At 43.1% G+C, this 26,856-nt stretch overlaps 1 protein-coding gene across 3 annotated transcripts; it reads right to left on the reverse strand.

Moving 5' to 3' along the window:
* Positions 1-216: 216 nt before the first annotated feature.
* Positions 217-26,856, reverse strand: LOC6584794 (homeobox protein unc-4). Of its 3 annotated transcripts, XM_002010399.4 has the most exons (5): positions 6,268-6,423; positions 6,069-6,206; positions 3,815-4,047; positions 852-991; positions 217-788 (listed from the first exon to the last, which is right to left on the reverse strand). In XM_002010399.4, the coding sequence occupies exons 2-5, from the start codon at positions 6,121-6,123 to the stop codon at positions 380-382; spliced, it is 837 nt and encodes a 278-aa protein (XP_002010435.1). In that variant the 5' UTR covers positions 6,124-6,206; positions 6,268-6,423; the 3' UTR covers positions 217-379. The 3 variants fall into 3 exon arrangements, with proteins under 3 accessions (XP_002010435.1, XP_015016715.2, XP_043867398.1); XM_015161229.3 differs by lacking the exons at positions 6,069-6,206; positions 6,268-6,423 and adding an exon at positions 26,164-26,856; XM_044011463.1 differs by having other exon boundaries at positions 6,069-6,423.

The following is a 26,856-nucleotide window of genomic DNA, read 5'->3' on the forward strand; positions in this document are numbered from 1 at the left end:
CATGGATACCCTGCAAATTGACTAATTTAGGCTAACCCACCGACGAGTACGCAGATTAAATAAAACACCTGCCCCGTAGCTCGAATAATACTGGAATTCAGTTATCAGTTTATTTAGTTCGATTCGTTTTCAATCAGTATACCCTGTAATATTACCAACATGCACATACCTTAAGCTAACATACCCGACGTCGACATGGATTGAAACGCTATTCGATTTTAGTTTTAGCCTTCTCAACGTATACATACATATATATTTGCACAACTTCAATACACCCCTCGTTCTGCACTCCTACTGGGTATTCCTAGAGCTAAACAAAAAAAATTGATGTATAAAAAATAAATGTTTTGTGCTGCAATTAGTTTGGCTGGGACGCGTGCTATGTGCCCAGCAGCGACTCGATGCTGAAGGATGAGTTGTACTGCGGCTTCTGCTGCTTCTGCAGCGGCGGCTGCTCGGGCAGCGCCGTCAGACTCGGTGGCTCCAGTGGTATCGGTGGCTCCAGTGGCTCCAGTTTTATCACAGGGCTGCTGTCGCAGCTGTCGTCCGGGCAGCCTCTTTGGTTGCAATTGTCCAAGCTATCGCCGCCCACCACATCGATGGCCAGCTCATCGTCCAGCTGCTCCCCTCGCTCCAGCTCCTGCTGCAGCTCCATGTCGCTGGACTCCAGCTGGTGCGCCGCCAGATAGTCGGCGCGCAGCTGCTCCACGTTGACCTCGAGCCCCTTGAGGCGCAGCTTGCGCGCCTGCCGCTCGATCGCCTTGGCTATGCGCTTGCTGCGCTGCGCCCTGCTCGAGAGGATCGGGATCAGTTATGGGGGCAACTGTTGCTCCGCTGTGCCGTTCACTTACCGCTCCTTGGCTCGCAGCTCCTGCAGTGGAATCGGGGCACCGCTGCAGCTCTGCGGCTGGGCATTGTGCGCCGGCCGTCCAGGACCCTTCTTCGTGTGCTCCTTCTTGCGCCACTTGGCGCGCCGGTTCTGGAACCACACCTGCAGCAGAAATGAGAGATATATATGGAATCAAAGGATTGTCTTAGAGCATATGAACTACAGCTTAGGATAGGCTAAAGGACTTAGATTCTGCCTTTATCAAGGACGTACTGAGCCTTCTCTTATTCGATCGAATATCTAGTTGGAGCATGTGATATTATTAGATGGAAATGATATTATCACATTAAAGATGTTCATTATAATATATTTTTGCGTCATTATAGGAGAGGCTATCTTCGCTCTATGAGTATTGTGTATCAGGAAACAGATTTCATACATATAACGTACTCTTTGAACTCTTTGAATGAAGGCTAAATAATAATAGAACCAGATTTGATGAGGTCGATATTACATATGTCGAAAGACAGACGGTGCAAGCCTTCAACATTTTCAGCCAGAAACTCAGAGTAAAACTCATACTTATATATGTATATATATAACAAAAAAATACTCTTTCAGTTGGGTGCTACTGACTGCATAATACTCCTTCGCGGTCTAAACAGTTGAATCTTCTTTGATAAAGGACTCAGGAATAATCTACAGTAGCTTAACTGGTCCATCTTGGAAGATCCCTTGGGTGATATAGTTTTTCCTGATTTTCCACGCGTCTGTGGTTATTGAGAAAATCATATCAGTTTATAAGACGAGGGTATCCACGTGTAATTATTTCAATATTAAAAAAATATTCATATATATACATATATACTACTTATATAAATGGTAATTCCATTTCAGATCTGTCAGAAATCTTATGAAGAGATCTGACAAATCGACAGATTACCCCACACAGAGAAATAGAGGGATAAACGAAGCGAGAGACTGGGATAAGTCATGATTACGTAATCATTTAAGCTCAGCTTATTGAAGAGATTAAAAACAAAATGTGTAGATTATATAGAGTAGAATGTATGTATATAGATATATGTAGAGTTGATAATAGTCCATAAATCTCTAGAGTTGTACAATTATATTAATATAAACAATAATCATGATGATGAGCTCAATAATGAGTACATGCTGCCAATGGTAAGCAGAATACTAAATATCCTCGCCTTTCGCAATTGGCGAACAATTGATGAGTTCGCATCAGCCGAGTGGCTGAGCGATAGCAATAATAATGAATATTATTATTATAAAGTCGTTATCGTAATTTAGTTATATTATTCTCAGGTTCAGTTTCAGTTTCGGTTTCGGTTTCGGTTTCAGCTTCGATATGCGCTCGTTCGTTATGCATGGGGTTAGACGGCGGGTCGTAAACAAAATGGCGTCCCTAATTGGGGGCAGTTTGAGGAGCGACTCAAGCGCAACGCGAACGCATTTCGAGTGGGCGTTCGAATGTCTCTCTGTATGTGTGCGAGTGTGTGTGTGTGTGTGTGTGTGTGTGTGTGCGAGTGTGTCACTTCAATTTGAAGTCATTTGCATGCATTGTGCATTTTTTAATGTGCAGCAAATTGTTTTTGAGTAGCTGCATGCGATGCTCACGTTGCCTGCGCTTTAACGAGCGCCCAAACCTCAACCTGAACCAAAACCAAGTCGAATTGCACCGCCCATCAGCCAGCTGGCTCACCTGTCCAACTGTTCGTCCCACTGTCTGTCTGTCTGTCTGTTCGACTGTCTGTCCGACTGTCTGTCGCAGTCTTGTCTCGTCTTGTTCGCATTGACAAATTGATATGTCATGTCAAGAAACAATTTCTGGCTAAAGCGTAGACGCAGACATAGAATAATGTCCCAGCCCAAGAAACCGACGACGATAATCACACGCCTGACATGCAACTCGGCAATGGCAACGGCAACGTCCATGGCATCGCAGTCGACGTCGTCGTCGTCGTCGTCGTCATCGACAGCGTCAACTCTTTGGGCAATGCAATTGAAATCATTCCAACAGCAGCGAGCGGCACGAAACGCAATTCGAAATGAAATAAACTGAATTATAATGAATAAAAATAGTCGGGTAATTGGTTTTATTGAGTAATTGAGTTGCAGTTGCAGTCAAATTGTTTTACCCAGCAAAAGCACGCAAATGCCGCTGCAATCAGGTGCGATCGAACTAGATGCCAATACCAATACCTGAGCCGAAAAATGGGATTATCGATGACGATTTCATTGGAAAATAGAATTATGAAATTGCTTATAAGAGTTGCTTTTACTTGTATTGTAGAGTACAGAGTACATGGATATCAAAATATTGATAGATTACGGCATATCGATGCCAAAGGGATGCTAACTTCATTGGAATCATAGATTAATGAAGTTCATAGCTTCAGATCTTTCAGTAAGCAGGTAAGATCAGCAATACATAGACATTGATACATTGAACAATTAAATGTAGTCGATATTATAGAGACTATCGATATCGATAACAATTGTATGGGAAAGCCGAATTGAAAATATATATTCGAGTTTGTTCAGTTGGTATTATAAAATAGCCTGAAATATATATTAATCGAATAGACTAAATCGATTCCAAAGGACGAAAGCAACTTTTGTCAACTAAGTTGAATGTGTTCATGTAATATAATAATATATTGTAAAACTTAAAAAATAGATGTGGATATCAATATATGTAGAAGAGATAGCTTGAACTATAATATAAAATTAAATAAAATCGAAAAATGTATCGATAGGTAATTGATTTAAAAAGGTTTCTTGAATGTTAAGAGTTAAAATGAATGAATTGTTACTGGATTATTTTTATAGGTACACATTACATAGATACATTATATTAGAGGTACTGATTAGTATCGATTTTTATCGCTAGATATTAATTTTAATATATTTAATTATCGATTTTAGTTTATAGATATTTTTGCTTTTGTGACTTACCGCTATGCGTCCCTCCTTCAGATCCAGCCGCATGGCCAGCGCCTCGCGCATAAACACGTCCGGATAGTGGCTGCTGAGAAAGGCCCGTTCCAGCTCCTCCAGCTGCCAGGTGCTGAAATTCGTGCGGCTCCGTCGACGATTGGCGGCAGCTGCTGCGCTGCTCTCGCTGGCCGTCTCATCATCCTGGGCGGAGGCAGAGGCCGAGGCCGAGGCGGAGGCGGAGGCGGAGGAGACTGCAAAAGTCGATAAGTCGTTGGCATTAGGCGCTCAGCTGTAAACGCAAATCGCTAATGGTAAATCGCAATTGCAAATCGCGAATCGCAAATCGCAAACGGCAAACGGAGCTGCTGCCAACAAGCGAGCATAATTAACTGACAAGCGCGTGGGCGTGGTGAGAGGCAGGGGCAGAGGGAGACAACACATGGATCCATAGAGTCAGAGATAGATAGAGAGAGAGAGAGAGAGAGAGAGAGAGGGACTTCTGCTTTTGGGCTCTTTGGCTGTCTATGCATTTCGCTAGGCTCGTATTATAATTGCAAACAATTAAAGTCTATTTATGTAAATTTCCAAGATATGCTAACGGCTAACCGCACACAGGAACACAGAACACAGAACACAGGAACCAGCCGGCAACGCCAGTGGGCGTGGCACGGCTCTGCCGGCTGGATGGTCGCCCAGCCCTCAAGCAGCCAGCCATAGTTGTCCCTGCCCCCAATTGCCAGTCAGGCCCCGAGTGTTGGCTGATAGACCCTGCCTCCCCGCCCCTGGCCACCATTCTTAGCCCCTGACTCGGACGGCCGCATTGCATTTGGCAATGTTGTTGTCGGAGCCGTTGCCGTTGCCGCTGCCGCTGCCGTCGTTTGTCTTTCTAATTTATAGCAGCGCAAATTGGTTTTCACAATTAGGAAGTGGTGGGTGTTGCTTGGGCCTGGTGCCTCGGATATGTTTAAAGCGCCGCTGCGGAAGTAAATTACATGTAGCGCGAACCCAATTCGTTCGCCCCAAATCGTCCCGGCCGCCTCCTTCGTGGCCAAAAGGCAAAGCCTGTGTTTAGTTGCAGTTTTAAGTGAAATTTAATTGCAGAATTTGCTGGCTAACCAATTAGAGCTATGGTGGGGCAGGGGCGAGATCGCTTAACAATTCACAAGTAAAACTAAACAAGAGACAGAGAGAGTGACAGAGAGAGATAGTGCTAGAGGAAAAGTTAAGCCAATCGAATTCACATTTTGATGCGCATATTCGATAGCTCCACGTAATGATGACAATGATGCGGCCGACCCCAAAAGCGAAACAAGAGGAAGAACAAACTAGAAGGGAGACAGCCTCAGCCTCAACTCCCCCCTCTTGGCACTACGTGATATTCATATGTTAAAATGCACACAGATTTCAACAATTTATAAACACATCTGCTACCAAATCGAAGGAGTGTCTCGAGGCCCGTTCCAACCCTCGATTGACACAACAAAGGACCCAGAGACTTCATAGATACAAACACACACACAATGATGGGATGGCTGAGAGGGGAGGGAGAGAGGTAGAGAGCGGGTACAGGTCCTTGGTATCGCCTGTCCATTCGTATGGGTCTCTCGGCTCTTGGCTCAGCGGCCTCATCATCACACTTGAAAGAGTAAATAAAATATAATTCCTCAAGGGTGTTATAAATAAAATTATCTGAATTATGGTTTCTGTTGACTTTCTGACTTTGTTCGAGCACGCTCTCTCCCTCACAATCACGCGCTCTCTCGCTGTCTCTCTCTCTCCCTCTCAATTTCAGTTGTGGCATAGTTGTGCTTGGGGTCCATGCCCCTAATTTGCTACAAGGCGCCTTCATACATTAACTCAAATCGATAGCAAACTGTGGCCCAGCCAAGCCTCTGTTTGGGAGTGGGCGTGTCGGAGACGATGGAAAAAGGGCTGCTTATAAATCAGATAATGGACGAGCATTTTGATAAGAGCACAAAAATTATGACAGCTACCAAATCAGTTAGTGAAACAATCAAGCAGCGCTGCAGAGCAACAACAAAGGGGGCAGAGCGAGTTCCTTATGGGAAACTCTCAAGGAAAGAGTTACAGAAGCTTTAAGGAATGTTTAATTTAATTTTAGATTAGCACTCGGACAGGGAAAGCTGTGCCAGTTCATATGGAGTATATCTGCTCGATCAGGTCGAAGGTCTGATTCGAGCTGACTGGGCCCGTTTATCCCTCTGCTTGATCTGTCACTGGACATCTAATCGTAAAGTGCTCTCTCACTCACCTTTGTGGTTAATCGAACTGAGGCTGGCTCCAATGAAACATTTATCTTCGCTCATCGTTGCTATAATGTGGAAAACAGTTTCTCTCTTGGATATTAGTTGATCCAAATTTACTTGACTTCGACTGACAATATCTATATCTGTATATATTTTACATATTATAATGTAATATACTCATTCACGAAAGTTAAATGAGTATACTGCTTATTGTGCTAATCCATGTCCATCTTGCTGCCCTTCCATCCGTCTGTCCGTGAGGTTATATTCACTGAGGGCGTGGTCAATCGAAAAAAATATTTCCGGAAAGTTCTTCGAAAAACTACTTTACAAGTGCTAGAGACTTCAAATTTTAAGTCTATGCCTACTTGACGCAAGATAAAAAGATATAGCGGATAAATTTATCCTATATGAGTGTGGCTAATCGGAATAATCTATGTCTTGCCATGTTTTTCACAGTGAGTAAGTATTCTGAAGTCGGTAGCATCCGACTCCAATGACCTTAACACCAGTTGAAAACATAGGTTCACTCTAGATCATCGTTGTCGGTTTCTGCCAACATTCTTAGATTTTCATTGAAGTAAATTCATATAAAAATTCATATAAAGTGTTAGTTCTCTGTCTTGATAATAATTTTAATAACTTTCCAAGATTTCAGTAATCTGGCAAATACTCTCATAACAAGTACCGAAAATCAGTGCAGTGCAAGAACGAATCAGTTAAGTTATTGTGCAAACAAGACCATTGAACAAAGCTAATACCGTCGATTCTGGAAGTAGCTATATAAACTGTCTGTTCATCTCTTTTGTTTGCTTAAATCTTATTCTTGTTCATTAAAAATACTCAAAGAGGAAAAAACTTGGCTAACACGAAACTCTCTCAGCTTCTTCAGGAACTATTCCGATGCAAATATTGAATAGGATTTCACTTATCGTCAGGGCTTAAGCCCATCAAGTTTTTCATTCCCCAATTCAATGATCTTCGTTTCTGACCCCTTTATTTGAATGTGCCTTCATGCATGCACAATTCGTTTTGTCTGTCCGCCCGTCCGTCTTCCCATCCGTCCGTCTGTCTCTGTTCACTTCACATTTTGGCCTAATTAAAAATGTTAGCCCTATTTTAATTAGGCCAGCAAATGGTGCACAGTTGCGAGGCGCTTGCAAATTTGCATATAAATAGTATAAATTGTTATTGTTGTTGCTGTTGCTGCTGTTGTTGTTGTCGCTCTGTCAGACTCTGCGGACAGCGTCTAATCTACGGGCTGCTGCATTGGGTCCATCTAACGCCTATTGCCCCTTAGCTTTGCCTAATTTCAAAGGTCGTTAAGCAAACAAACTCAAGTGGAACAAAATGCAGCGACAAACACCCAAAGAGGCAGAGAGACAGCGAGAGAAAGAGAGAGAGAGAGTGTGTACCCTAGGGGGAAAAAAGAACAAGGCTCGTGACCATAACGCTGAGCGGGCAAAACTACCCGCCTCAGGGGGGTGGGGCTGCCCAAGGGCGAATCAAATCTGCGAGCTCGGCCCAGGGCTCGTGCCAGCGCCCACAAAGAGCCAAACGACCCACAAAGAATTACCCAAAAACTCACCATAAAAATCTATAAAAAAAATTAACTTCCAGCAACAAAAACAACAAAAAAATGCTTAAAAAAAAAAAAAAGGAAAAAAAACGACGGGCATAAAACGAGGCCTCATTAGCATTTATAGGCCACACAAATGTCAGATGCTGGGCGGGCAGACACCGTTTGAGCGGGTCGTGGCACCTTTTGAGGTTCATTAGAAGCTTGTCACATGATTTGATTTGTTTTGCATCACTTTTTGCGTTTTGCTCACAACAAAAAAAAAAAAAAAAAAAAAAATTGAAAAAAGTGGAGAAAAAAACTAGAAAAAATGAGAGTCAAATAGAGTTAGAGTCACAGTTAAAAAAATAAAAAATAAAAAATATATATATATAGGCACACACAAATTGTAGTTCACACACACGCACACACACCTTTCATTAGGGCTGCTAATTATGCGACCCTCGCGCAGCATCCCAGGAAAAAAAAAAAAACAAGCTACAGAATCAGGCCACGCGCCCCTGTTAACGGGGTTTTCTATTTGATTTTCCTAATGTTTTTCTTTGTTTTGCTTTTTTTTCCAGTAACCCCTTTGCTTTGGCTGAGTTTTCAGTGGCTGTCAAAGTCGTTTAGCTGCTTGTTTTTGTTGCTCTTCCACTTTGATGAATTGTTCGAGCGTCCACAGCGCCGTCTCTAACTTTGGAGTGTGTTAAATTGTTGCACGCCGCACGCTAAACGCTCCGAGCGTGCCCCATGAGAATCTCGAGACGTGAGAATCCCGGAATCGTCAAAAGCATTTAACTACATGTGAGCAGCTAACATCCATACGAAAGAAACCCCCGATTTGCCATACAATTATCTAGTTAGCATCTCCAATCGAACACATCTTAGAGTCTTACAGATATCGAATGGACTAGACCAGCAAGTTGTCAATCTAATAAAGCCTTTAATATTTTATATATTCAAAAAATAAATAGAGTTTGAATCAAGAATCAAAAATCAATTTTTAATTTCCTTTCAACTTTGTTCAAATCTAAATTGCATTTTCTTATTAATAAGACTAATCAATACTTTCTTATTATTTGTTTATTTATTATTATTATTGGATTATCTGGATTACCTCAATTCTAGCGTATGGGAGATTAATATCATCTGATATACATACCTATTTGACAAAATCCCTCTGGTTTCATTGTTTCCGTTGTGTCTCTTTCTTCTATTTTGTCTTTCCTCTATTTATCTCCATCTCTCTTTCATTCTCCCTCATGCTCTCCCTTTGTATGCCTCTGTTTATTTATATCTCTTATCTGGTTAACATATTATCCAATGCTATTTATTGATCTCTCTCACTCTCTCTCTTTCTCCCTCACTCTATACATACTTATATAAAGTATGTATATCTCCCTACTGTTTTCTTTCTTTCTCTTTGTCTCTGTCTCTATCTCTCTCTCTCTCTCTCTCAGTTTTCTATCAATAATCGTTTCTATTTCTCTCGAATTCTATCTCCTGTTTTATAGCGTTCCTCACTTTTTCTCATTCCTTATATGCTTCTCTCTTCTTTTTATGTGCATGTCTCTCTTACTCTCCCATTTATATTTCTCCAACTGCCTTTCTCTTCTTTCGACCTCGCTGTGTCTCTTTCTTTGTCACTTTATATCTTTCTCTATCCTTTCCTTCTTTTTTGCCTTTCTCCCTCTCTCTCTCACTCTGTCTTTCTATCCGTCTTTTTCTTTTTATTCTATCACTCTCTCTCTAATTTCTTATAAAAAAAAAAAAATTAAATTTATAGTTTCGCCCTTTTCCCCGTCCCCTTTCCCTCTTTATTTAATTTTGAATTATTTCGCTTATGTTCTATTCAGCTGTTTCTTAAATGTTTCACAGTCGTAACACTCGCCTCGAAAATTTGCATTCAACTCGAAATTGAATTCGGACGCGTAAGTCTCTCTGCTCTACATGACGAGCTCTGAGGTAATCGATGGCATTCGTGTAATTGGCCTGGTTAAGGAGATGTTGCTATTACACTTGCATTGCGTTTACACACCCATTTCCTAAGCCCATGAGTGCCAGAGACAGAGATAGAGAGAGGGCAGGCCGAGGGGGCAGCCGCACAGTGGGCAACAAATGTGTGGCACTTAAATTAATGAATTTCTTTGCACTTGCCACGACGGTAATTGGAGAGAGGAGCCCTGGCCAACTGAGTGACTGACCCGAGTGGATACTGAGCAGAGCCAGCTGGGGCTAGCGGGCGAGCGGGTCGGATAAGTGGAGATCCTCGCATTGAGGCCACTTCAATCGACCGATCTGTCGATCTGGCGTCGAGGCTCGAACGGGCACAGCGTCTGCTGCTGCTGCTGCTGCCAAGTTGCACATGAATTTATATGAGTTGTTTGCATTAAAATGAATTGATCGACACGACGAGCTACAGTGCCTGCCCCTGCCCCTGCCCCTGCTCCTGCCTCTGCCTCTGCCCCACGCTGCTGTGCTCGTGTGCTGGGTCATTGCTCATCTGCCACGCCAGGCACGTCAACGCAGCAAATTACTTGCTGCTGCCGCTGCTGCTGCTGCTGCTGCTGCTGCGATGCAAAATTGAAAATTCAAGTGGTTAACTTGGCAACATGTTGCCAGTTCTCCTCTCCTCTGCCCCCTTTCTCCCCCTCTCACTCTGTCTGTCTGTCGCTCGCTGGTCTCGTGTTGCATGTTATGATTAAATTTTGATAGCCAACAACAATCAAGTCAAGGAAAATCAATAATTTTTACGCATCTTGTTACGTTGCCAGAGTCCAGAGCCAGAGCCAGAGCCAGAGCTGAAGCTGGATGCCTGTAGCTGGTCTCTTGACGAAAACCTCTCAAGCTAACGAAAAAAACAAAACTAGCGATCGCTGCCTGCGATCGACCTGGACATCGACATCGACATGCCAAAGCGGCGCATAAATGTTTTGTTGTTTTAATGAAGACGTCGGCTCCAGCTCCAGCTCCAACTCCAGCTCAAGCTCGAGCTCGAGCTCGAGAAGAAGACATCAAGGCGTTGCATGCCAGCAAAAATGTTTCCTCTTCTCCTTTACTCTACTCTGCTCTGCTTCGTCGTTCCTTTTTTTTTTTTTTTTTTTTTTGCATTCTGCTTTCGAGGGGCGCGTCAGCGTCTGCGTTTGAGTCGTCTGCACGCCATGACTATCGGGCCTTTATACGCCATCTCGCTCTCCCGTTCTCTCTCTCGCTCTCGCTCTTGTTTTGGCTGCCTTGCTGTTGCGGCTGCATTACGAATAGGGTCTAATTATTGTGGCAAGCCCCTGAGCTATAATTTGCCTGATTGATTTACATAACGATCGAAAATGATCAAGACATTAATTTCTTATTAACGTCGCTCGCTCGCTCGCTCTCTTTTGCGCATTTTCGCGCTCGCTCGCTCGCTCGTTAGGCGTTGGCGTCGCTGCCACCGCTTCCAGTTCCAGTACCGATTCCAACATTGTTGCTGCCCGCCTGCAGCCGCATCACTGCTGCGCCTGCGCGTCTGCGCGTCTGGGGCGTAACTCTGGAGCAATGTTTCGTATGCTGCCTCTGCCTCTGCCTCAGCTGCGGCTGCAGCCGCTGCTGCCGTCCATCTTCAGCTGCTGCACATTGACTCTTTTCAATTTCTTCATTTTACTGCCATTTGCGTGTGTGCCTGGGCAGTACTCGGCATTCGTTACACTATCTGCTCAATTTATGCAACAGGGGGCGCCAACGTCTTTCACTTCAACAATAGCAACAACGGCAATGCTTGCTCTCATTTCTGATTGCCTATTTTGGCACTCTCTCGCGCTCTCACGCTCACGTTCACGCTGGCTCTCTTTGAAAGCTTCGCCCAATTTGGTTTGCTTTCGTGCTCTCCGTTTTCGCCTGTTCGGCTCTCGCTGATCGTTTTGTTCGTTTCGGACATAATTAATGTTAGTTTTAACGCTGCTTGAAAATGTTATTTCCCTTGATTATAGCAGGGCACAGCGGACAACTGCTGCCGTAGCGGCTGTTTCACGTTGCTCTTGTTGTTGTTGCTGGCCTTGTTGTTGCTGTTTACTGCCGCTGATTGTTGGGTCTTGGTGTTGGGCAGTTGCCCGGCTGTTGGTTGGCGTTCCCTCGCCTGGTTTGCTGTAGGCAGTCATGGGGAAACATTTTATGACGATTACTGTAATTCGTTGCCGCAAACAATAATTACTTTCCATTACGAAAATGGCGGGCATATTATCACCTGAATATCACACACATGCACACACATAAAGACACACACACACACACACACACACACAGACACACATGCATCGACTGGCCGACTGCCAGGCGAACACAGGTGTTAAGCGTATGTGCGTCAACAGCGCAGTCAGCGTCGCAGTCCGACGCCAGCGTCTCTGTCTCTGTCTCTGCCTCTGTCTCTGCATCTGCGTCGCCTCGATCCCGATTCGCCACGGCAAATGAAACGTTTCGATGCGGTTGAGAGTCAAAGTCGTTGTGGCGTTGTCTAAAATTTTCGGTAATAAAATATGACAACTCAATCAAGGCCCATAAAAGCCAAGGCACACCAACAAAACATTAACAACAACAACAACAACAGCAACAACTGATGATCAGGGCGGGTCCGGTTTCAGTTTCGGAGCAAAAGCTCAGTAATTTGCAGAGGCTGCAAAGGCGATCAAAATTTACGATCATTTTGTTTTCAAAATCAATTTAGAAAGGAAGCGCGGCAAAGATCAGCCAGCGCACGACAGATGCTCGGCGGCGTGGCGAGTGCGAGCGAGAGCGCTGCAGCGATCGTCTGCTGCTGAAGAGAGATGGCAAACTAAAGCTTCAAATTGAGTTCTTAAGTTGTGGCAGCGTTTTCCTGCTGTAGTAGTTGTTGTTGTTTTTCTCCTTTTTGTTGTTGCTGTGCTTTGTCCGTGTTGGTTCCCTCCTTTCACTGATCGCACGATCCGTTTGCAGTTCAGGTTCGAGGCTGCTAGCTTATCGAAGAGTCTTGGGGTAGGTGGATAGGCGGAGAGGCATGGGGAGAGGGGAGAGGGTGTATCGTGTTGGTGCAACTGGTATATGGAACTTTTCCTTTTCGGCAGTTATTAGCCAGGTAAAACACGAGTCTTGCACATTTGAGAGCTTGTAATTTACTTAATTTGATTACGAACGACGTCCAGCACGAGTGGGCGTGTACCTTGGAGCCAACGGAACCGAATCTCAAGTTGAATCTGTGTGCTAGTGTGTGTGTGTGTGTGAGTGTTGTTTGGATTGAAGGAACAACAGCTGCAGGTGCAATGCAAATGCGATGCTTAGGCAAATATGCAATTTAAGTGGGTGGATGCATTTGATTGGATCGTTAGGTAAATCGAATTCAAAGGAACCAATAAAAAAAAAATCCTGTGTGTATATATGGAAAACAGAAAACAATCAGTAAGGCACTGAAATGAACTAGTATCATGATAATTGTTCAAATGAACAGAACTTGTTCTGATGAACTGGCTCACTTATGGACTACAAGGTGTTTAAGAATATATTTCTAATTTAATAGAATCCATTGAATTGAACTAGTTCAAATTGATGCTCCATTGTGGTTATTTGTGCACAATTTATGTGAACTAGTTCAAATGAACGCAGTCACTGAAGTCTGTATATCAAAAAAACTAATTTAGATATGATTATAAATATATGTATGACAAATTTAAATTGGTCAAACTCAGACGCAGTTAGAATAGAATTACTAGTTCAATTGAACTGATTGAATGGTACAGCATATTGTAAGGTAACTTTAAGTTTTCAGTCATGTGCAATGATTGATCTAACTCAAATGAACTAACTGAAATTAAAAATCGTTTTTAAATTTATTTCCTTATTTCCCTTTGTTTTTGCAATGTTCAAATGAACTGACTCTTCTGAGCGCTTACCATTTCACCAAAATCCAATCAAAACACATTTTTTTTCACACACATGCAGGTATGAATAAAATTAATTGGGCAAACAAATTAAATTTATGGCCAACAAGAAATCTATTAATATAGACAATAGTTTATTAATTGAAAGTTATGTGTGTTTGTGTGTGTCTGGGTTATGGCTTATGATTTATGCTTAAGCCTCAACAACAGCGGCAGCAGAGGTGAAGAGGGCAGCCAAAAAGCTAAAAGCAACAACAACATTAACAACAACAACAACAGCAAAATCAAAGCGAAAAGCAGAGCGCAAAAATAAAGCTGAGCATAAAAATTGATTTCTGCTGCTGCTTTAATAAATTCTCAGCTGCCGTTGTTGTTGTTGCCTTTGTTATTGGCCCGAGCCAGAGCAGCAGCAACAGCAACAACAGTAACAACAACAGCAACACAATCTCAATCAATTTCAAGTCGCACATCACATCAAAACAAATTACCAAGGAATTAATTTGCCATCAGAATCACGCAAGCGCAGAGACTGAAACCGAAACTGAGACTCGAGCTTCAATTCCAGCGAATGGAAGGGGGAGAAGGAGACGATGCAAAGCGCTGCACGGGCAGCAACGTCGACGTCTGAAGAGAGAGAGAGAGAGCGAGAGCAAGAGAGAGGCGCGCCAGGATGAGTTTGTTTGCGGCGATGGCGATTAATAGAGCGTCATGACGGTGTAGCAGCAGAGGCAGTGGCAGTGGCAGAGGCAGAGGCAGAGGCAGAGGCAGAGGCGGCGACGTTGTCGGCTGCGACTGCGGCCGTCCGATGATGGTAGGTGCCGTGATTAATACATGAGGATTTAATTAACTTGCCAAGCTGCACACGTGCGCTATCTCGCTCGCACTAGCACGCTTGCCGCCCACTTGCTCGCCCGCACGCCCGCACGCCCCTACGCTCACTGCTTTTAGCACGAAACTATGGCGACGTCGCACGCCGACTGCGACTGCGACTGTGACGCGTCCGCTCTGCAGCGGGTAAGAGAGAGCGACAGCGACAGCGAGAGCGAGAGAGAGAGAGAGAGAGCCAAACGGAAAGCGCTCTGCTTTGGTAACTTGCTGTGCGTAAAGCAGAGCCTGTATTTAAAATTGATAAAACGGGGAGGCATATTCGAATCTATAAGAGCTATGTGCGTGTGTGTGTGTACATACATATGTATACATGTTTAAGAAGAGCATCAAAGGTTTTTATTGAGCATTAAATATGCATACATGCATGCACACACAAATACACATGTATGCATGCATGTATGTGTATGTAATTGAAACGTGTTTTTCCTTCTTTTTGTTTTAGCTGACTTGTTCATGCTTGTAGCTGTTGTTGTTGTTGTTGTTGTTGTTGCTGCTGCGCTGCTGTCGCTGGCGAACGCCTGCAGCGCGAAAATCGGTGGCATGTATAATTTTTATCACCTTTAATTAACTTTTCAATTAATAAAAAAAACGTAACAGCCACTGCCTCAGCAACAGCGGCAACAACGCCAGCAGCAACAACAACAACAACAACAGAAACAACAATAACAACACGACCTTCCGCTTTGGCCAATAAAATGCCGTCGGCATTTGAATTACCTTTTGCATGCACGCAAATTTGTTTCGCATTGAGTCAGAAACAACGAAACAACTTGCCCCAAACGGTGGCAGATGCAAAAGTATTGCAGACACCAAGGCGCAAAGTGTGTTAAAAGCGCCACTAAATAATAAAATGAAATTGAAGAAGAAGAAGAAAAAACCGAATGAATGAACGATGCATATCTCTGCTATATATGTATGTGTGTATATGTATGTGCGTGTGTGTGTGTGTATGCGATTATATATGTATGTGTGCATTCAATGGACTATAACTAGATGTTTACAGTTATAGTGCGTTCGAGTTGAGCTAGTGTCATGTGCATACAAATTTCTCATATAACAATTTATATGTCTAATGGCATATAGATACCATATATACTATACCATATGCTATACCATATACTATACTATGCAGTGTTAACAGTGTGACGTCACTATATCATAAAAGGCTGAGCGCACTGTTAAATTTGTATGACTTTTGACTCTCTTATCTGTCTTACAAGTTCTATATAGATTCACGAATGGGACAATACAAAGGCGTTAGCTTGTTTTTGAAACTCGGCAGTTATTGTTCACGCTATCCCTTGACAACATTTACCTTCATGAAGAATGCCTTCAGCCTTGGCTATCGAAGTCTTCAATTTGTAAAATTAAAATATTATGCATAAGTACTGGGCGTTGCCCATCAATCCGCAATCCGTGGACAAAGATGATACGCAGCATTGGTAGATTCTATCAAGGCCTCTAGAGCTGCTTTATTGATGTACCCTCGAATATGTATGTAGATAAAAATCACTAACGGCCAAAACTCAGTAAACTGTGTCCATTAACCATTCCATTCTGATATATTACCCATTTTGGTCACATCATTTGCAGCTGCCGAAAGGCTTCCCAGTTCATTCTACAATCCACCTATATTGCATACTCATTTTGGAGCTTTGCTCAAATTGGGAACACATATTCGTGTATACCCGCAAATTATAAAGTGTTAAAATTCTCCCGATCCTCCCACTAGAGGTGTGGGAAATCTGGAAATATCTTTTCTGGTATGCTCAAGAGCTAGAAAGCGGAAATTTGGAATGTATTCTTGCATTGATCACCCAAGACGAAAAAGCTTTGGCTAACAGTTTAAATTTGGATAGTTGAGTTACTGGTAGCCTGATGACCCAAAAGGAATGTTTTGGAGTTTATCGATCATAGGAAATGTTTATCGATCAATTTGATGAGATGTATATAATTCTTGCTTTTATTACTATTCTCCAAGGACTTTTTCCTTTGGATTTATTATTTTTCATATTTTTTACACTTATCATTCAAAGTTATCTATAATCAGTTAACCAAGATTATAGATGTGTAGATGCATGATAAGTTTCGATATGAAAAATAAATGATCTTTTTTAATGTCCGATAAAAATCGATAGCACATAATTCATAATTTCCGATATGTGGCCTTATACACAGATGTCACAGAGCACACGCATATTGCTAATATATACCTATACACACACACATACATAGAGTATATCGAGAGAGCTGAAATAGAAAAAGTTATGGCAAAAATGTTTTGTTTTCTTTTTGGGAAAAATTGATTAAAAACCGCACGCAGCCAAACGAGGACAAGCAACAACATTTTCAATACCAAATCAAAGAGCTGAAGAGTGAGTGAGAGAGAGAGAGTGCGACTGATAGTGATAGAGATAGCTAGCAAAATGGCTACAAAGTCAGCTAAAAGTGTCATTACAACTCACAAAAATCCAACAAATTTTCAGAAAAAAAAAAAAAAAAAAAAAAAACAAAGCAAGCAAAAAACTTTCAGGGACGTCTGTTGTTGTTGTTGTTTTTCCTGCCTGTGTTGTGGCATAGGGCTCAATTCAATTTTATCGTTTCAATATTAACCCAAAACAACCCCACAATATTGCCTTCATTTAAGGTTTATTAGACACAACGAGGCAAGCGGAAGGCAATTGCAGGCGATGGAGACGCGGCGGGGGCTCAACGAGCGGAACGAGCCAGGCGATGGATACAAGAAATATGTACCTACAACAACAACAACAACAACAACAACAACAACAACAAGGCAAGGCAGGGCAAGTCAAGTTGGCAGCCAACACACAGACACAACACCCACACACCCACACACACACATGCAAGGCAAAAATTTTCCAATTTACAAACGTCGCCAAAAGCCAACGAGCAGGCAGCTCCAAAGTCTTGTTGTTGTTGTTGTGGCTGGGTGTGTGTGTGTGTGTGGCAAGGACTGTCAGAATCTGTGTGTGTGTGTGTGTGTGTGCTTCGTGTAACAAGGATAAATGCCGCGCTGTGATTGTGTGCGTGTGTCTGTGTGTAACGGCATAAACATTGATCCAACCGTAAAACTGGCTGACAAACGTGGCCCGCCTTTGCCTCTGCCGCCGTCTCTGCTGCCAGTGCTGCTGCTGCTGGCTCTACCACTGACTGTGGCATGTCCTGGCACAGGACTCCCGACTCGGACCACATTCGCCAGGCGTGGCAGTGAGCCAAACCGAAACGACGCCAAGCCAAGTGTATAAATTGTATTAGCCCCAAAGTGTCGAGCGGTTCGAGCAGAGCAGAGCGCAGAGTGGAGAGAGGGAGGGGGCTGGCAGTTGCTTGGCCAATTGCTGGCTAAGAGGAAGAGGGAAGGGGCAAGGCAATGGGGCTGTTGCGGGGGTGGGGCGTGTGTCCTGCCGGGCTGCCGGGCTGGCTGGCTGCCTTTTAGTGGTTGATGCGCGTCGCAGTCAATGCGTCGCCTTCGCACGCACGCACGCACGTATGAAGCGGGCAGCCATGTAGAAGAGGCCAACATGGCTGCCAGGAGCAAGGCTAAGGACGCGTCACAGGACAGGAGGCACAGCTGGGAGACAGACAGAGAGACCGAGAGACCGAGAGACAGCGAGGGTGCTCACAACAAGTGTCATTTGCAGCAAATTGCAAACCGCAACAATTTCGCAGAGGACACAGCACGAGCGACAGGACGAGCTAGCAGGGAGCAAGGCGCAGGGAGCAGGGAGCAGGCAGCAGGGATAGCTCCAGCGGCTGGTGGAGCAATCTGTTTCAATATAAACGCACATGAGGCATTTACGAGCGCCCAGCAAACGTCCTCCTGTGGGTGGAAGCACAGGCAGAGAGTGCTCTCTCACTCTCTCTTCTGCTGCCCATCTGTCTGTGTGTGTGTGTGTGTGGGTATGGGCATGCCACTTAAATGCCTCATGATGTAGTTTTAGTTTAGATTTGATTTCTGCCTTTTTATGTTTGCGCTGCTTCCTTCGTTTGCGGAGGGTTTTATGCGGGGCCTGAGGACGTTTCGCTTGAACTCGGGCGCATAGCAGAAGCTTAATACTTGGTACGAAAATCAACCATATCAGGTATACCGCTTAGTCATACAACTATTAGTCTGAGTCCATTAATCGTCGCTCTTCACTCAGCACTTCCCTTGGCTAGTCGTTCTTAGAGGCGCTCCCTGAGTTGATGCTTTCGTAATCGCTACACTTTCGGTAATCGCTACTATTCACTCGTTACTTCTTACTGGTATCTCGTTACTCGTTTCATTGCTTACTCCTCACTCAGAAAACCTTTCGTTTCTTCTCTTACGTCCGTTTCATTTCTCTCAACTTTCTAGTCACTCGTTACTGATTTCACTCGTTACTCGTTGCTCGTTACTTCTTGCTTTTTAATACAATCCAATTATTTGGCATTCCTTACATTTTTATCGTATATATTTATTGTTGAGATCTGATCTGATCACTCGTCACTGTTCTTTTTTCCTGTTACTCGTCGTTATTGCTCAGTAGCTATCTGTTTCTATTCTTCGGCATTCTCTTACTCATTACTTTGCTTTATTTGTTACTCTGCTTTATACTCAATCGCCGAATTTCGTTACTCCCCTATTCGTGATTCTTTACTATTGGTTTGGTATTCATTGCTCATCACTCATTATTTACTTCCGCCTACTCGTTATTCTTTACTCGGCACTCGCTACTTCTTATTCGATACTCTTTATTCGTTGATTAATTCGTTCCTTAACCTTTACTCGTCATTCATTTCCTATTACTTGCATTTCCTATTACTTGCGTTATTCTCTATGCCTTATTCGGTACTCAGCCTCTTCTTATGCCTCACTCAAAACTATTTTTCCCCACTCGCTACTCAAACTTGGCTTCATTAGGATTTTCATAGGGTATTCGATGTTCCTGCATGCCCTTTCTTCTCTTGACTCGGCGTTATTTTGGGGTTGTTTAAACAGTGTAGTTATTTGTGTTGTTGTTGTTGTTGTTGTTTGCTTTATTCACTGTTGCGCTTTGCACACATCTTCGTCCCTTGGGTGTCATAATTCTTGACGAGCTCATCTTTTACTTAAGTTTTACATAATTTTCATGTCGTTGGCCGTGCAGCGCTTCTGGGTGGTTTGGGTAGCTGGATGGCTCGGGTGGTTCGGATGGTTGGGTGGACTGAGCCGGGGCGTATCGCTTGGTAAGCCCCATGGAGATAACATAAAATCGAAACGTGTGTGCGCGGGCAGACCAGAAAAAAGGACGACACAACATTTGAGTAGCTGGCATGGAGTAAGCGGGAAATAGGAAATGGGAGAAAGGAAGAGAGGAAAAGGGAAAGGGAAAGGGGCGTTGGTTTTTGTGGTAAAACGCTTAACTCTACGTGTCTGTGGCTTTTCTTTTCCGCCTGCTCTTTCGTATTTATATCAGCTGAAGGAATTTCCTACTGAGTTCTGGGCTTTGAGTGGTTAGAGAGCACAGGGGGAGGCTCGCTCTATATATCCACGTTTTAATATTCATCAGCGATGAGTGATCGCTTAGATTTGCCTATCTATACATAAGTATCTTTCATTCATCAATTGAAATCATGTTTATTATATTTATGCTTCCATTCTCTTCCTATAGTAATAGAATATGATACTTTAATTATATTTACGTACGTGTTGCTATATATGTGACAATAGCTCAAGTTCTACTTCTTTTCCTAAACCTTTCATTGGTATTGTTATGATAATATTAATTTGATTTGCACTGAAAACTTTCTAGATTTTGTTTAAAATCAAAATTCTTGGCGATAACTTTAACGATATCAGATAGCAAGTAGTATTTAGATGATAGAAAAGAGTATGTGAATAAGAGATGGAGATGGAGGAAGATATATAGTAAGGGTATATCAGATAGAATATACAGGATGCAAAGCTAAAGGGTAGAAGGATGATCGATAATAGAATATAGAAAATTAAGTATAGATGATAGATAGAAAGGACCAGATATATGAGTAATCGATGATAGAATATAGAAGATATATAGAAGATACGAAATATGGTATAAGATAGAAGATATAAAATGAGTTGCTCTCTCTTTTGAATAGCAGGGAACCCCAGAAACAAACTCTAAATCGATTTGAATCTATAGCCCAAGTTATTTTGAAATACTATTCATCTTTTAGTTTCAGATTCTTTACGCAGTATATCAATGGATGACACTGATCTCGGCTGCACTTATAGAAGAAAGGAAATATCTGTGCATCTATACACAGCTCACATCGCTTAATTTCCTAGATCCACATAGATATGATATTTTAATAACAATATCATAATACAACAAAAATTCTTGAGATAGATAAATCAAGTCCTTCCAAGCAACCAGGCACCCTTTTCCACTCGAGTTTCCACTTGACAAATTATGAAAAACGAATAATGCAAATTGACAACAAGCGAGGTAGCAAATGCAGGGAGCGAGAGGGGCTGGGGGCGTGGCACTGAATTCATTTGCAATGTGCTCTCGTGCTTAATGGGGACTTCTTGGCTAAACGGCTAATCTCGAATGGCCTGGCCAATTTGGCTGCCAACTTATTGGCCATTTGCTAAAGTGGGCGTTGGGGCGTGGCAGCAACAGAAAAAAGAATAACGCCTCAAAACTGTAAATGGCCAACAACAAGAACAGCAACAACGAGGAGAACAACAAAGAGAGTTAACCAAAAGCTAGAGTCGACTCCAAGCCCCACCCCCAGCCCCAACCTCAGTCAATCCCCACCCAACATTTTGTTGTTATATTTTGCTTTTTTTCTTTCTTTTATTTCAGCAAATTTCATTATCTGCAGCCGCCATCTTTGTACTAAACGGCAACACACACACACCACACACACACACACCCACACACACACACGCAGACAAAGGCAGACAGACAGAGGGAAATTTTTTACTTTTTTGGGAGCTTTATTTTACCTAAGCCAAATCCGCCCCTTGAAGTGTTTATCCTTTTCTTGTTGTTGTTGTTGTTGTTGTTGTTGTTGCTGTTTGGCTGAAGTGTTTTCAATTTAAGTTTAGCGAACAAAACGCCTTTTGATTTTTATTAGCTAAATAGCAGCACACGCCCACGCAGTGGGGGCGGCTGGGTTGCGGCTTTAAAGAAGGGTTTGGGGCTGACGCTGGGGCTGGGCTGGGCTGGGCTGGGCTGGAGCTGGGGCTGGGGCTGTGGGGCTCTTTGCCAAAAATTGCGCTGCTTGGCTGTTGGCCAGAACGGACACAAATTGAGTGAATTTATTGGCCCAGCCAGGGTTGTCGCCCTCGTAAATTATGCAAATAATATGGCGCCCCATTTGCAGCTGTTCCGTTTCGTTTCGTGCCGTTTCGTTCCGTTTTCTTTCAAGTATTTTCTTTGGTTGATTTTTTTGGTTTATGTTTTGTTGTTGCTGTTGTTTTTATTTATTTTATTTTTTTTTGTTTTTTTTTTTGGCAGCTCTTTGCTTGCTTTCAATGAGAGTCACTTAAATAATTATCATTTCCCGAGGCAAAACGCTCGTCAAAAGCTCATTTGGAGCGTCGGCGCTCATCGTCTCGCTGGGCATCTGACGAGCGACCAATTAGCCAACGAGACGAATGACGTCTCTCAATGCTCAGCGGTTTTATTAATTATGGGGAAAATCGGACTGCCGACTCCGGACGACGGACTGCCGACTGCCGACTGCCGATTGTGGACTGTGGAAATCGGAACGACCAAACGCACAAATGCGCATTAGCCGCTGATGTTGATGGCTTCGCGTGGCTTCCAGTCTTGTTTTTGGGTTTCCATCAAATACTCTACGAAAAGGGTAGACCAAACAGTCGCTTGCAGCTTGAAAATACCTTTCAAACCTCCTCATGATAAATGGTAATTGACTTAAGAAAACGTTTACGAATGCGATGCGAGTTACAAATTGGAATAGGAAATTTAAGAAGTCTATGAAGCGCTTTCATTCAGGAATTTTACTCAAATCAATTCTACAGATTAAAATGACTGCAAAGTGCAAGGGAGGACAATAGGAGTATGAAATGAGCAATATCTAATAGAGTTTTCAGTAAAGCACGATTAAGAATCAAGAGCGAAAATAATTCAAGAAAACTCTAAAGCATGAAATAATCAAGTTAACGTTTAAGGCTAAAGGACAAAGTGAAATTCAAGCTAACTCTGAAGCATGTTAGCGTTTAAGGATAAAGCACAAAATGGAATTAAAATATACTTAAACTATGAGCGGCAAATGCTACAAGCAAAACAAAGACGATCAGCAAAGTATAGGATAAGGATAAGCCGCAAAGAAGACACAAAGAAGGGGATCCAGTTCAGTTCCCAGTTTCTAATGAGCTGTAAGCGTATCTTCGATTCGTCTTAGGAATCATCCGCATTTGCCAGGTTTCTTTGTATTTTGATTTTTAGAAACATTCAACCAATTGACTAACTCACAACTCAGCAACTTCTCATTTCTGGCCCCGACTCCAGTTACGGCTGCAGCTCCAGCTCCAGCTCCAGTTCGAGCTCCACTTCAATTAATCTAGGGCCTAGGTAGGCCCCATAGAAATGATGGCAATTACTAGACGCGCTCGCGGTCGGCGAGGCTAATGAGCAGTAGGAGATCAGCTCAATTCATTCATCACTGATGATCACTGCTGATGATGATCAGCAGCAGCAGCAGCAGCAGCAAGAGAAGTCGGAGCAGCAACAGCTAATAGAGAGCATTGGATAGGGCAACACTGGCGTTTTACGGGGCGTGCCAATGGCGTTCTTATTAATTTGCTCAATTTCCACAAGAGAAATAATAAGAGTGCGAGAGAGAGAGTGAGAGAGAGAGAGGAGAAGGTCAGAGTGAAGTGAAGCGGTGGAGAAGGAGGAGCAGAAGGGAAAACCCAACGAAAAACTTAATTAAAATGTCGTAAACGAAAATTGTATGTTTGTTGGGCTTGTCGGATTCTCGGATTGTCGGGCAGGAGGCGGTTAGCTCCCAAAATAATTAAGACATTTCACTTCGGACCACGGACCACGGACCGCGGACCGAAATGGAAAAATTGTTAATACAAATTGTTTGTTGCCCAATTTGGGCCATGCCAAGTTTTTCCTGAAGCCATTGTAGTTATTGTTGTTGTTGTCGGGGCCGCGACCGAAAACAATAAAAATGACTAATGGCAGCTAATTTCCCGTCCAAGTAGGATGAGACGAACTGCTTCACTTTACTTGGCCCGTTTATCCAACAGCAGCGCCTCGAATTCAAGAGGCGGCTCAAAAACAAAACAACAACAACAACAACAACAACATCAGCAACAATAACTGAATATGTATGCGTGGGCGTTGCCTCATGAGCAATGGGCAGTGCAGTCGCCTCTAATGACAGGACTCGAGACTCGCATCTGAAATTTTTGGCATTGTGGCAATTGAACTGGCAGAGCGAATGGAAAACAAAAGCATGCATTCACCTGTCCGTACTACACTGCCACACAGCTGCCCTTATGCATATCTAATGAGTTCCATTTCTTTCCCACATCAAGAAATTCTCTTGTTTACCGAATGTTTGTCAACAGCCAGAGCGTTGAGATACGTTTGCTTAATCGGAGCTGAACAAGTTGACTACTCAGTAGATAATTGGTTTTAATTTTACTATTGACGTAACTTAATTCTAGACTGAAGTCTTAATGCTTAATATTGTGTTATAATTAATATTGTGTTATGTTATATGGAATGACTTTCTGACTTTCATAGGTAAATCTGCCTTTTCAGTCTCAATAATATTACAATACTCCCATTATTATGAGCTGATTCAGATCATAATATAAACATGAAATTGATAAGATTATAGTTAAGAGTCCATTGCAAATTCCTTAATCAATCAACTTTCCCACATAGCATATTCTCAAAACATCTTCAATTTCATGCACAACATTATTCAGCACACATACACACTCACACTCACACACACACACGCGTGGCATATGCTTAATTGCGTTGAATTTCATGCGTTTTGCATTGCCTAGTTTGCTTGCCTGCTTGCTCGCTCTGCATACAGTTGCTTAGCTAAGGCATTTCCTGTCTCGCTCTCTCCCTCTCAGTCGCTCGGCCGCGCGCAAGTGCCAAATTATTTTTGCATAGCTAAAAATAAAACGCACAAAATAGCCAACCAAATTTAATTAGGCACAACAACAACAGCAACATCACTAACGGCACTTCTCTGCCGCTCTCGCACACACGAGCTGGCGCGAAGACAGCGAGAGAGAGAGAGAGAGAGAGAGCGCGCAGAGCGAAAAAGCAACAACCAAAATTGTCACAAATGGCCGCTGCAGGCGTCGCGGCGCCAGCGAAAAATTTTGCTGTTGATTAAAAATTGATCAAAAAACATAACAACAAACAAATTATGCATAGTTGTTGTTGTTGCTGTTGTTGTTGCTGTTGGTGTGCGTGTCGCAGCGAATTGATTAAAAAGAGCAATGCGATTGAAATTTTATTGGTAAATTGAATAAAGTGCGCGCCGGGGCGCCAACAACAATAACAAAACTGGATTTCGTTTTTCGCAGTTGCTGTTTTGATTTCGCTGTTTAGTGTTGTTGTTGTTGTTCTGGCTTGTGCTTTCCAGCGTTGCGTCGCTGTCGGCGTCGCAGTCGTTGTTGGCGTCGCTGCCAAAATGCTTGGTACAAATTAATGAGCGTGCACAATATATACATATGTACATATGTGCTTTATGCATACAGCTGTATGAGTGAGTGTACATGTGTGTGTGTGTGTGAGCTGACTTGCCATTGGCTGCTGTTTTTGTTGTTATTGCAATGCTGGCAATTTGGTTTGGAGCGTTGTTTGAAGTCACTCAGCAATGAAATAATTCAATTAGCGCATGGCTTACAATTTCTCATAGATGCGAAATTAATAAATACTTGTGTAACTATATATATATAATATATGTATATGTACATTGCTTGGGATATGTTGACTGGTTAGATAGCACCTTTGCAAATTAGACAGCAAGCAGAATCAAGGAGAGTTCAATTGTGACATAATTGCGATAATTATTAAAATTATACAGTGGACTTCAGCTGCCAGTAAAACGTTTACGAATGCCATTCGCAGTGCAAATGCGGAAAACAATAACTTCCTTTAGAAATGTTTGCAAAGTGATCATTTATGACGATCAATGATGTCTGTAATTGTATGGATCAGTCAGTAAAACGTTTACGAAAACCATACAAAGCATAAATATGGAAAGCAGAAAGAGAATACTACTGCTTAATAAGAAATAACCATTTAATAATCCGAAATATATATCTGTAATAGTTTTTGCAATTGTACAGCTGAGTGGAGCAGCCAGTAAAACGTTTACGAAGGCCATACAAAGAAAAAAATTGAAAAAATCAATAAAATTTTAACAGACGAGTCAGTTAAACGTTTGTTAAAACCACACAAAACAAAAATGTAGAAGATAGCAAGCAAGTTACTAGGATAATAAAATTCCAATTATAATTATAAATAAATATGCGATTACTAAAGTTGTAGCATAGAGCTGAGTAGCGCAGCCTGTAAGACGTTTTCGAAAGCCATTAAAGAGAAATCATTGAGTAGTATTACGTAAGCACTGAACTCGACTTCAGTCAATAAACTTAAAATTAATCAACAGATCTGTTAGTAAACAATTGGAGAAAGGGGAAAATCGAAAATCTCCTAAACTATAGAGCTATATAAACCAAATCCCGGTAGAGATAGGGGCGCAACTAAAACGTTTACGAATGCGAACAGCCATTGGTTCACTTACCCTCATTGGCCTCCGTTTGCATCAAGTTGCGTGAGGTTGGCTCCATTGCTGTCACCTCCACATCCAGTTCCTGCTCCTGCTGCTGCTGCTGCTCCTCCGCCCGCTGCTGCTCCTGGAGCTGCTGCAGCTTCGTGGCGGCCGCATTCGCCCGCTGCAGCAGTGCCATGTGGCGCAGCATGTGCACGGAGGCGCTGCCACTTGTGGCAGCCTGGCAGCCTGGATAGCTCGAGTCGCTAGCATTGGAGCCGCTCAGCTGATTCATGGCCAGAAATGGCGCCCAGCCGGCTGCGGCCGCATACAGCTGCAAAGCGGAGGCGGCATGCGGATGCGGATGTGGTGGATGATGCGGATGTGGCTGTGGATGCGGATGTGGATGCACGCCATCGAAGTGGGGCAGGCGGTGCAGCGGAGGCTGGGAGTGCGCCTGCGCAGCGGCTGCCAGCTGCTTGAGCAGTTGATCCATTTGTGTGGGGGGCAGGTGGCAACTGTTGCATCACATACACACACACACACACACACACACTCACGCGCGTCACTACGACAGGCGCAACGATAAGGACGCTCGCGTCGAGTCCTTTGGCTGCTGTGAGACTCGGCGACCCACTGTGCGGCGGCCGCGGCGGCGACAAACAAATTGATTCGAATTAAAATTACGCTCACAGCTTCGCAGCGCTGATTTACGCGGAAGGTAAC

This window comes from Drosophila mojavensis, unplaced genomic scaffold, assembly GCF_018153725.1.
Source record: "Drosophila mojavensis isolate 15081-1352.22 unplaced genomic scaffold, ASM1815372v1 contig_136, whole genome shotgun sequence".
Lineage (NCBI taxonomy): Eukaryota > Metazoa > Arthropoda > Insecta > Diptera > Drosophilidae > Drosophila > Drosophila mojavensis.